At 41.3% G+C, this 12,746-nt stretch overlaps 1 protein-coding gene across 1 annotated transcript in view; it reads left to right on the top strand.

Moving 5' to 3' along the window:
- The first annotated feature begins 243 nt into the window (after positions 1–243).
- Positions 244–12,746, top strand: part of LOC120048330 (nucleolar GTP-binding protein 2-like) — a 29,226-nt gene continuing 16,723 nt past the window's right edge. Inside the window, exons 1-7 of the mRNA XM_038994222.1 lie at positions 244–436; positions 871–961; positions 1,214–1,308; positions 1,611–1,750; positions 8,848–9,032; positions 9,331–9,397; positions 10,617–10,775. Coding sequence (XP_038850150.1) covers positions 373–436; positions 871–961; positions 1,214–1,308; positions 1,611–1,750; positions 8,848–9,032; positions 9,331–9,397; positions 10,617–10,775 — 801 coding nt within the window. The 5' untranslated portion in view covers positions 244–372. The remainder of the gene's footprint in view (positions 437–870; positions 962–1,213; positions 1,309–1,610; positions 1,751–8,847; positions 9,033–9,330; positions 9,398–10,616; positions 10,776–12,746) is intronic.

The raw sequence follows: 12,746 nt of genomic DNA, 5'->3' as shown, positions 1-12,746 counted from the left end.
CATTCTTCATTATTCTAATAAGAAAGCTGCTAAAACAATCAATATGTGTGTATATTTTAATGTCTTAGTATAATCTGTAATTTGTTGTACCCCTTAGCATATGTTATCGTTGTCTGTTTGTATACTTCTTGTATGTATACTGGTTTGTCTGCAATAAATACAATTTTAAAAAAGACAAATAAAATATATATACACAAAAAAAGAAATACACGTACTGTCGCTCTCTGATGACGTCTTTCCGGAATGTGCAGGACTCTGAGTTAAAACACGTGGTTCGGGTACAAAGAAGAAGTTGAAGATATAACTTTACATTTTGAAGAGTGATTTCGCTTATTGTTCATCGTCTACGTGTGTGTCAGATAACCTGCCAAGATGGTGAAGCCACGGTTCAAGGGGAAAAGCACGATAAACACCTCGACTTCCAGCAGTAATCCTGGTAAGTTACAGTCCATGCGCGATGTAACGTTACTGTTTGTTTACAGCTAATGTTAGCTAGCTAACCCGATAGACTTTCTCTCTGAAAAGACGAAACGGACAGATCCAACCTTACCTAACTATCTATGCAGAAACATTTGGTCCATATGTGACATTCGTGTTAGCTACAAATGGAAAAGTATACAATATGTTTGGCACTGACATAATTAGTTCGCTACAGTAACTAGCTAATTTAGCTACACATTGTCTAACGTTATGCCAAAAACACAACATAACTTCCATAACAACATTGAGAACTACACGTTATATGGATTTCCAATATTGTTCTGACACTGACATTTAATTAACCCAAAATACCACCACCTATAATCTCCAACACTGTGTGACATGAAATTGCTATATCACCAAACTTTACCTTATGACTACCTTTTACAGACCGACCCAAGACTCCTGCAGGTTCAGGCAACAGCATGAGGGACCGAGCAACTGTCAGGCGTCTGAATATGTACAGACAAAAGCAGAGATGGTAAATGATGGGTGGGGGAAAAATGTGACACTTCCCCTGTGACTTACATATTAACTATTTCCTTTAATGCTAGTGTAACGCTCAGGTCAGGGTTTGACACATTACCCAGATAGAGCACACTAGTTCCTGGTATGCCACAGTTAGCTCATCTTCATTCTTTCTTGTTTAAAATTATTGTTTTGTAATATATTTGACTAACATCATTTCCATGCACCTGCTTTCGTGACCACTGACTTTTTCCTCTGCCATTAGCAACAACAGAGGCCAGGTGATCAAGCGTTTGTCGTACCAGTCCACTGTGGCTGATGGGACACAGGCCAGAGTGGAGCCCAACATCAAATGGTTTGGTGAGTAGTGCAATTGCCACACTGTCACTGGTTAACCCACAAATTCTCTTCTGTTTTTATTGATTGGACATGTATAATGGCAAATTGTCTAACAATTGATCGGCTCTGAGCAAGTTCAAACTGTATACAGAATGGTGAAGTTCTTGTCAATAATGACTGGCAAACCCTTGATTTAAGAATAAATCTGTTTTTATGCCTTTTTTAAATATCTGTGGACAGAGAGATAAGATTGCAGCCTCAACTCACACACACACACACACACACACTGGATAATTCTTCCCCTCTGGTCTCCTCTGTCTCAGCAAACACTCGGGTCATCAAGCAGTCATCCCTACAGAAGTTCCAGGATGAGATGGGTGCGGTGAAGAAGGACCCCTACCGTGTGGTGATGAAACAGAGCAGGCTGCCAATGTCACTCCTGCACGACAGAGTCAAGGCACATGTGAGTACCAAACAGGGTCGCATTAATTTGGGCACACTATAGTGTGGTCACGATACCAGCATTTTGACCTCGATAGCAGGTCTAGTATCATGATGCGGAAACAATACCATTGCAAAAAATGTCACAGCATAACCATTGGCCTTCTTTTTTTAACATATGTTGATAACTAGTTTTATTTAACCTTCATTTAGTACAACATCTAAAATAATATATTCAATTTCTTTCAAAAAATAAAACACCATATTAATAACCCCCTAGAGTATGTATGTATGTGAGACTTCTTATATATCCTAGATATGACAGACACTTCAAAATGTTGTTCTTTATTTATTTTTTGACTGTCATTTTTGCCATTTGTGAATGTGCTATTCAATTTGTTACTATGGACTACAGTAGTAAATGCCAAATTCAATATTTTATCACATTTTTATACTCTTAAGCATTAAATAACAGAAGAATATCTCTTCTAAAATGTAATTTGAGACATACAGTATCAGGGTTAATATAATCATCGATGGCCATAATTTTGTGCCAAATGACATTCATTAGACCTATGATCCATTTTTCATTACAGCTAAATAATGTAATAGTTCCAAAACAACGTAAAGAAGTCTTTGAAGGTCATTTCTGAAGCTTCTATACTGCAGTAGTCTACACCCCTCAAACTCGACCCTGGACCTCGAAGCCAGTTCCACTGCTTGTTTTCATTGTTCCCCTCTAATCAGGCACCGATTTAGACCAGGTGGGTATAATACATTTTCAGGTAGAACAGCAAACCAGCAGGCTCCGGACCTCGTATGGTAAGAGTTGAATACCCCTGGTCTACGCAGTACACACCATAGGAATACAATGGATTTTACATAGCATATTACAATTCCAAGAGTGTATTTTAACTCCCAGGGTGAAATGCTCCGCCCAGGGCTGCTGGCTGATGCTAGCAAGCCCAGACAAATGCAAAATAGTCTAAATATATTGCCTTCATACTTAAGTTATGCAGCCAACAAGTGCTCAGCATTTGTGGGAACTCCTTCAAGACTGTTGGAAAAGCAACCTCATGAAGCTGGTTGAGAGAATGTCAAGAGTGCAAAGCTGTCATCATGCAAAGGGTGGATACTTTGAAGAATCTTAAATATGAAATATACTTTGTTGGTTACTACATGATTCCGTATATATTTCATAGTGTTGAGGTCTTCACTATTATTCTACAATGTAGAAAATAGTAAAAATCAAGGAAAAACCCTGGAATGAGTAGTTCTGTCAACTTTGACTGGTACTGTATGCTCGTCATTGTCACTCAAATCATTCAAATGTAGTTGCTAGTAGAATAACGTTACAATGCAAATGTTCTGTGTACAGTGGCAAGAAAAAGTATGTGAACCCTTTGGAATTATCTGGATTTCTACATAAAATTGGCATAAGTCACAACAATATCCAAACTCTGTGTGCTTAAACTAATAACACACAAATTATTGTATTTTTCTTGTCTATTTTGAATACACCATTTAAACATTCACAGTGCAGTTTGGAAAGTGTGAACCCCAAAAGCTAATTGGAGTCATGAGTCAACTAACCTGGAGTCGAATCAATGAGACGAGATTGGAGATTTTGGTTAGAGCTGCCCTGCCACGCCCCATAAAAAAACTCATAAAATGTTAGTTTGCTATTCACAAGAAGCATTGTCTGATGTGAACCATGCGTCGAACAAAAGAGATATCAGAAGACCCAAGATTAAGAAGTGTTGACCTGCATAAAGTTGGAAAGGGTTACAAAAGTATCTCTAAAAGCTTTGATGTTCATCAGTCCACGGTAAGACAAATTGTCCATTTATAGAGTTCAGCACTGTTGCTACTCTCCGTAGGAGTGGCCGTCCTGCAAAGTTGACTGCAAGAGCACAGCGCAGAATGCTCAATAAGGTTAAGAAGAATCCTAGCGTGTCAGCTGAAGACTAACAGAAATCTCTGGAAGATGCTACCATCTCTGACGAGTCTACGATACGTAAAACACTAAACAAGAATGGTGTTCATGGGAGGGCGCCATGGAAGAAGCCACTGCTGTCCAAAAAAACATTGCTGCACGTCTGAAGTTCATAAGTAGACCTGGATGTTCCACAGCGCAACTGGAAAAAATATTCTGACGGATGAAACTAAAGTTGAGTTGTTTGGAAGGAAGGAACATACAACACTGTGTGGAGAGAAAAAAGGCCCAGCACACCAACTTCAAAACCTCATCCCAACTGTAAAGTATGGTGGTGGGAGCATCATGGTTTGGGGCCGCTTTGCTGCCTCAGGGTCTGGACAGCTTGCTATCATCGATGGAAAAATGAATTCCCAAGTTTAAAGGTGTTTGATGGGGTTGAGGTCAGGGCTCTGTGCAGGCCAGTCAAGTTCTTCCACACCGCTCTCGACAAACCATTTCTGTATGGACCTGGCTTCGTGCACCGGGGCATTGAAAGTAGCAGCTCTAGCAGGGCATAAATTTGGCAAATTTACTTGTTGGAAAGCTGGCATCCTATGATGGTCCCACGTTGAAAGTCACTGAGCTCTTCAGTAAGGCCATTCTGCTGCTAATGTTTGTCTATGGAGATTGCATGGCTGTGTGCTCGTATTTTATACACCTGTCAGCAACGGGTGTGGCTGAAATAGCCAAATCCACTAATTTGAAAGGGTGTCCATACACTATAATATATATATATATATACACACAAGTATATCTGATGTTAGAAGAACACTCTCTAGGTTCTGTTGGATAAATAACTCTGCAACCATGTGCTATAAAGCCATAGCAAGTGAGGTTTTTCTTTTTTTTCCAATTTATGATCAATAAAAATAAAGGCTTCACTGAAATCTAACAATACAGCTCCACCTATCATTTTATTATCTGTTTATTTTAACCATCAGTCATCTGAGTCAGTGCAGTACAAGATGAGTGCCCTTCTCTTTATTTTTGCTGAAAGTCAGTAGTTAACTTATTGTAAAATCATTACTCTGTTTTCCTCAGGTAGCCGATTTTCTTCGAGCCTGGTTACACCAGATTGAGCATTCTTTCGGGTTCAACCAGGCTATGTTTGTGACCTATTGGCATATTCCCGCTTGTTTTGCTCCACTTCACAGTGAACTAACCTGCCTGTATCGCGTTGTTTTGCAAGAAATAGTTTGATGCAGTCAGCCAACTTTGCACCCCTGCCACCGGTGATTTTGCTACACAACGTTCCTGTAGAACTTTTTCTAAAACCATTATTTTCTCAACTGTAATAGCCTATGCATTATGAGGATTCCTGCTATGAAAGTATCTGCCTGTCCCTGTTTTGTGGCCGGCTGCTGTGTGTGCGAGCCACTCTCACTCCCTCTCCTAACTGTGCACATGGTGGAGGGAGAGAGGCATTTTGAGAAGCTCAAAACGCTACTACAGGAAAATGTACAGTTTTCAAAGCTACTGTTTTAGTTACATCAAGTAGCCTTCGCCTAGTGCTGGAAATGTTATGTATGTACAGTTGAAGTCGGAAGTTTACGTACACCTTAGCCAAATACATTTAAACTCCGTAAAAAAATGTAATCCTGTAAAAATTCCCAGTCTTAGGTCAGTTAGGATCACCACTTTATGTTAAGGATGTGAAATGTCAGAATAATAGTAGAGAGAAATTATTTATTTCAGCTTTTTCACATTCCCAGTGGGTGCGAAGTTTATACACTTGGTATTTGGTAGCATTGCCTTTAAATTGTTTAACTTGGGTCTAATGTTTCGGATAGCTTACCACAATAAGTTGGGTGAATTTTCGCCCATTCCTCCTGACAGGTTTGTAGGACTCCTTGCCCGCACATGCTTTTTCAGTTCTTTGCCCACAAATTTTCTATGGGATTGAGGTCAAGGTTTTGTGATGGCCACTCCAATACCTTGACTTTGTTGTCCTTAAGCCATTTTGCCACAACTTTGGAAGTATGCTTGGGGTCATTGTCCATTTGGAAGACCCAGTTGTGACCAAGCTTTAACTTCCTGACTGATGTCTTGAGATATTTCTTCAATATATCCACATAATTGTCCTGCCACATGATGCCATCTATTTTGTGAAGTGCACCAGTCCCTCCTGCAGCAAAGCAGCCCCACAACATGATGCTGCCACCCCCGTGCTTCACGGTTGGGATGGTGTTCTTCGGCTTGCAAGACTCTCCCTTTTCCTCCAAACATAATGATGGTCATTATGGCCAAACAGCTCTATTTTTGTTTAATCAGACCAGAGGACATTTCTCCATGTGCAGTTGCAAACCGTAGTCTGGCGTTTTTATGGTAGTTTTGGAGCAGTGGCTTCTTTCTTGCTGAGTGGCCTTTCAGGTTATGTTGACTTAGGACTCGTTTTACTGTGGATATAGATACTTTTGTACCTGTTTCCTCCAGCATCTTCACAAGGTCCTTTTGCTGCTGTTCTGGGATTGATTTGCACTTTTCACACCAAAGTACGTTCATCTCTAGGAGACAGAACGCATCTCCTTCCTGAGCGGTATGACGGCTGCGTGGTCCCATGTTGTTTATACTTGCGTACTATTGTTTGTACTGATGAACGTGGTACCTTAAGGTGTTTGGAAATTGCTCCCAAGGATGAACCAGACTTGTGGAGGTGTACAATTAGTGTTTTTCTGAAGTCTTGGCTGATTTTCTTTTGATTTTCCCATGATGTCAAGCAAAGAAGCACTGAGTTTGAAGGTAGGCCTTGAAATACATCCACAGGTACACCTCCAATTGACTCAAATTATGTCAATTATCCTATCAGAAGCTTCTAAAGCCATGACATAATTTTCTGGAATTTTCCAAGCTGTTTAAAGGCACGGTCAACTTAGTGTATGTAAACGTCTGATCCACTGGAATTGTGATACAGTGAAATAATCTGTCTGTAAACAATTGTTGTAAATAGGAGTTGTGTCATGCACAAAGTAGATGTCCTAACCGACTTGCCAAAACTATAGTTTGTTAACATGAAATTTGTGGAGTGGTTGAAAATGTTGTTTTTAATGACTTCAACCTAAGTGTATGTAAACTTCCGACTTCAACTGTATGTATTAATAAAAAAACAATTGTAGGGACATTAGCCCACATTTTACTAATGGATTAATCAATTATCCTACATGGCTATATAGAAACACTATCATATTTTTAGTTATCAATCTAGCTAAATGTTCTGAGTACCCTCCTTCCTTCCTTAGGATGTGAGTATTATCGCTTATAGGCCAATATGCACAAAGATGTCAAATTCTCTGAAGAGCAAAAAATAAGTCTGATAATTCTGGGTCCTATTTTGACAGGTTTCACATCAAAATATCAATCATGCATTCCCTGTATATGTTAGATGAAATAATAGCTTTTTTGAATCAAAGTCTACCATCTCTGTCTTACTTGGCCCTGGGTAATTGTCCAGAGCCCTGCCACTAATGTGCAGTGAATGTCCTTGTATTTGTTATCGAGGAACATGGTCAAATTTATCACAATTTGACTTATTGTCCATTTCGCCCAGCCCCCCCAAAAAATGCCCCAAAAGTCTCCAAGCAACACTTCTGTCCAGTTCTTCATGTTCTCTCTGAACATTGTTGTTGACTGAGTTTCAGTGTTCTTTTCCCTCTAAATGGCTCCATATGCGTGTAAGACCTTTCAAGATGCTCAAAGCTGTTGGAGATGAATGGCCTTTTCCTTTTTTTTTTACTCTCCCTCCTTTCCCCACTCCTCCTTCCTTCTCTTGCCATTTTATGTCTTAAGCCATTTTGGGAATTGAGCCCCATGCCAAAGCAATGTGAGCAAGTCCAGGTATGTTGCATAAATCATTTTTAATTGGATGCCAATTTTGGTACTCTATCTTTTGATCTGTTCCTGATCTTCACTGTTTGTTGGCAGAAAGGTCTTTGTCAGGTCTCCTATTTTATGGTGATGTTTTCACCATAGTTTCTGTCTTCAGTCGTTAACGCGTATTTTGAGTTTTTGCCCCCCCTCAAGAAAAAAAAAAAAAATGTCATTTACTGTTAGATTCTAATTTTAAAAGCCAGGGCTAGCAATAGAATACTGCAAAAAAAAGACCAGAAGGGGTGGAAGAATGAAACGGGAGGTGATAGACGCATAGTTTTAGAAAGAACACCCTCAAACATCCTGGCGGATGGTCATAGTGAAGCTGAAATTTTAAACATCATTGCTTTTGACAAGATCCATAAACTGTTTTGTTTTCTCTCTCTCTCTCTCTCTCCATGTTGGAATAGGACTAAGGCTTCCTTTTACGGCTGTGTTGGGGGGTAATTTAACTCCTAATCAGATCTGGCTCAGACAATGCAGTTTATTGACAGTTTCACTGCATACTTGGGGTTCTGCGTGTTGTGTTTGTTCTCCACCGTTGTTTATTGGTGGAACCCCTGGAACATGGCCACAGCGCCGTCGCATAAAGCTTTGCGGTTTGCACCAACTAATTATAACCTAACATATACCTCACACGGAACACACATGGAATTCTACATCACTGTTCTTTCTCTCCACTACTGTTCCACCCAAGAGTTTTGTTCCAGCTGTAACCACCTCCAAGCCGTTGGGTTTTTATTCTGCTTGTTTCTTCGCAGTGCGAGAAATAAGCTGTTGCTTTAGTGGAAGCATTTATTTTGCATTGCGTGCAGCATTACAAAGCCACACTATAGCCGCACTATACAACGCAGGCGGCCATAAATCTGTTGTGCGAGCACAGAGCTGCTTTTCTCCAGCCCCCTGGGTTGTGGTTTGTCTGTAAGGCAGCTGAACAACTTGCAGACATTATGTTTTGAGGACACTTGTGGTTGTAGAGCTCAGACACCCACTGAAAACCATAATAAGAGAGTACAGCACAGATGTAATTGCCTCTATCGTCCCACATTTCCACATCCGTCTTTCACATCTATTGTAGTCTTCCCCTTGTCTGTCTTCTGAATGTCTCCCTCCTGCCGCTTCTCTCCTTTGGAAGCAGCTGTGATAGAATAGCCTGTCAAATAGATTGCAAAAGACCATTTTTCTCCTTCTGTTATTTAACCAATGCAGTGTATGTCAAGCAATTTTGTCTAAATTATCTCTCCCCATTTCCTCCCCTTGGCCACCATCTTCTGCAGAACTCTAAGGTACACATCCTGGACACCGAGGGCTTTGAGACCACGTTCGGGCCCAAGGCGCAGCGTAAACGACCCAACCTGATGGTGGGAGACATGAAGGACCTGGCAGAACAGGCCGAGGTCTCGGCACAGACCTACAGCGCTGAGAAGGACCGCGACCTGGTCACAGAGGACGACGGGGTCAGGTAAGTGCAGTAGCTCCTGTCACTTTGGCACCGTTAATTCTGTCACTGATGTCACTTTGACTGACAGTGACAATGCCTTCAAACAGTACTGTGCTTTTTCAGGTATTCAATGTCTACCAATAACTACTAACCGTTTTCTATTTACTACTACCCCAATTCCATGATTGATACTCCATCATTTTCTTTGTTTTGATAATATAGCCTAGGTTTTGACTGTGTCAGACCAAATGAGCGGTTCCAGTCTGTGGTTATTGTTAGGGTGTGCGCACCTGTTGAACTGTATGTTATCTACACACAGAGCGGAAGCTCGTGAGGAGATCTTCAAGAAGGGCCAGTCGAAGAGGATTTGGGGAGAACTCTACAAGGTACAGCATCTTTCTATCGGATTGATATAGGAATGTTTATTATAGTTCACCTTGGTCTTTCCTAATAGAGACTACGTACGGTGCAGGTATCAGGGTTGCGAACTTGCCGCTGTATCTTTCTCATATCGAAGTTAATGACAGAATGCGTCCCTACGCTTCCTACAAATAGAATATCAAAGTTCAGAGCGGGATGTCTGATATGGCATAACAGAACTCTTCATCCAATAAAATGACGTGTGACAGCTGTGACCAGCCATCCCACATCCCCTAACTATCCATTAGTCTACTCAGTTGCTTTTCTCCCTCTGTTCTTTCTGTTTATCTCTATCAGTTATTTTTTATTTTTTTATTTAGCCTTGATGGCGAGCTGGGGTGTGCAGGCAGTGATGGGGTTGAACACGCGAGCGAAGTGGATACGCGTCTTTTCATTTCACCTGTAAGACTGGCCTGCTTTGTCCTGACTAAGCTTTGTTGTCATGCAGCCTCGGAGTCACTGCCATAGAGGGAAAATGGAGCACAGTGACAGTCATGCTTGTACCTTTACATCACTGAAAATGAAGTTTCAAACCCAAACCACTTTCTACTGCAAATTGGCGCTAATGTTCTGTAATTTTATAAACCATGTCGCGGGCTGTTTTTAAACTACTCCTGGGCCGCACGTTTTTGGTTTGATAACAAGCAACCTTGTTTAGTCATGTTAGCTAACAACATGGTACCATGGTTATGCAAACATTTGGCGGGTACGGGGATAACGGAATAGGGATAGATGGCCCACTCAAAGAGATGCTTCAAAGGTAGGCTGCATATGCCTAATCAATGTAATTCTAAGCTAAATCTGAATAGAAATGTATTTTTCTGGTGTTCCTTAAATTCTGGTTGGTGCCCAACTTTTGGGAGGAGTGTGTGAATGAGTGAGCGGGAGAGAGGATCATTATGCGTTTATATTTCTTACTACATTGAGGCCTTTAAATATGAGCAAATCAGCTATTTTCTGCCTTAGCCTTTTCTATTATACCGTGTGAAGTATGAAGTTGAAATTGTGTTGTATTGAGTAGAAGTGTTTGTAAAATGTTGGTATTGTAACAACCTCGTTCTGAAAATAGGCACATTTTGGGGCCTTCATCAGTTTGCATCCCTGAAGTATAGTGATTTTAGATCAACTAAGAACTCTCAAACCCTGACTCTGCTTCCTCTCTCAATCTCACTCCTTAACTCGCAGGTGATAGACTCGTCAGACGTCATCATACAGGTGCTGGATGCCCGCGACCCCATGGGTACGCGCTCGCAGAGCATCGAGACCTACATGAGGAAGGAGAAGCCTTGGAAGCACCTGATCTTCGTGCTCAACAAGTGCGACCTCATCCCCACCTGGGTCACGGTAAGAGACCCCTTAACTTTATCCTGAGACAAATACACATGTAGTGTGGCAATAATTATCGTATATGAGTATTACACTGAACAAAAATATCAGTGCAATATGTAAAGTGTTGGTCCCATGTTTCATGAGCTGAAATAAGAGCCCAGAAATGTTCCATACGCTCAAAGTTTGTGCACAAATGTGTTTACATTCTTGTTAGCATGTATTTTTTGCCAAGATATGCCACACCTGTCAGGAGGATGGATTATCTAGAAGCTCATTAAACAGCATGATCATTACACAGGTGCACCTTGTGCTGGGAACAATACAAAGCCAGTAAAAAAGAAGGCCCGCACACTGTTAAAGGCCCATCTTAAATGTGCAGTTTTGTCACACAACACAATGCTACAGATATCTCAAGTTTTGAGGGAGATGCAAATTGGCATGCTGAATGCAGGAATGTCCACCAGAGCTGTTGCCAGAGCATTGAATGTTAATTTTTCTACCATAAGCTGCTTCCCAAATCATTTGCGAATTTAGCAGTAAGTCCAACTTGCCTCACAACCGCATACCACGTGTAACCACGCCGAGGACCTCCACATCTGGCTTTTTCAACTGCGGGATCATCTGAGACACCCAGACAGCTGATGAAACTGGGTTTGCACAACCAAAGAATTTCTGAACAAACTGTCAGAAACCGTCTCAGGGAAGCTCCTCTGCGTGCTCGTCGTCCTCACCAGGGTCTTGACCTGACTGCTTTTCAGTGTCGTAACCGACTTCAATGGGCAAATGCTTACCTTTGATGGCCACTGTCACGATGGAAAAGTGTGCTCTTCAGGGAAGAATCCCGGTTTCAATTGTACCAGGCAGATGGCAGACCGCGTGTTTGGGCGAGAGGTTTGCTGATGTCAACGTTGTGAACAGAGTGCCCCGTGGTGGGGTTGTGGTATGGGCAAGGCAAGGCATAAGCTATGGACAACGAACACAATTGCATTTTATTGATGGTAATTTGAATGCGCGGAGATACGATGACAAGATCCTGAGGTCCGTTGTCGTGGAATTCATCCGCCGCCATCAACTCATGTTTCAGCATGATAATGCACGGCCCCATGTCGCAAGGATCTGTACACAATTCCTGGAAGCTGAAAATGTCCCAGTTCTTCCAAGGCCTGCATACTCACCAGACATGTTACCAATTGAGAATGTTTGGGATGCTCTGGATCGACGTGTACGACAGCCTGTTCCAGTTCCCGCCAATATCCAGCAACTTCTCACAGCCATTGAAGAGGAGTGGAACAACATTCGACAGGCCACAATCAACAGCCTGATCAACTCTATGCTAAGGAGATGTGTCGTGCTGCATGAGGCAAATGGTGATCACACCAGATACTGACTGTTTTTCTAATCCAGCCCCCTACCTTTTTTTAAGGTATCTGTGACCAGCAGATGCATATCTGTATTCCCAGTCATGTGAAATCCATAGATTAGGGCCTAATGAATGTATTTTAAATGACTGATTTCCTTATAGGAACTGTAACTCAGTAAGATCTTTGAAATTGTTGCATGTTTCGTTGATATTTTTGTTCTGTGTGTGTATATACGCCTCCCGTACGTCTCATAATAAAACTAAGCAATTAGCCTATTAAAATATGTTTCTGACTCCAAAAGATAAATGGCAATATGCATGAGACTACGTTTGAGTTAAAGTCAATCAAGAAATGTCTGATAATGGAGTTCTAAATAGAAGTGTATTTAATGACTTTGTAAAATGAGGCATGAAGCTTAAGTTGCAAGCATTACAAGGCATTATTCCAAGCGCATAGATCTTAACCTGTCTAGGACCTGTCTAGGACCCCCCCCCCCCCCACTGAAAAGCCAGGGCGCGAAATTCAAAAAAAAATTTTTTTTTAAATATTTAACTTTCACACATTAACAAGTCCAATACAGCTAATGAAAGATACAGATCGTGTGAATCCAGCCAACATGTCCGAT

Source organism: Salvelinus namaycush, chromosome 5 (assembly GCF_016432855.1).
Source record: "Salvelinus namaycush isolate Seneca chromosome 5, SaNama_1.0, whole genome shotgun sequence".
In the NCBI taxonomy this organism is placed as follows: domain Eukaryota; kingdom Metazoa; phylum Chordata; class Actinopteri; order Salmoniformes; family Salmonidae; genus Salvelinus; species Salvelinus namaycush.
The sequence above is the reverse complement of the archived record's forward strand: the minus strand, read 5'-3'. Positions and strand labels throughout refer to the sequence as shown.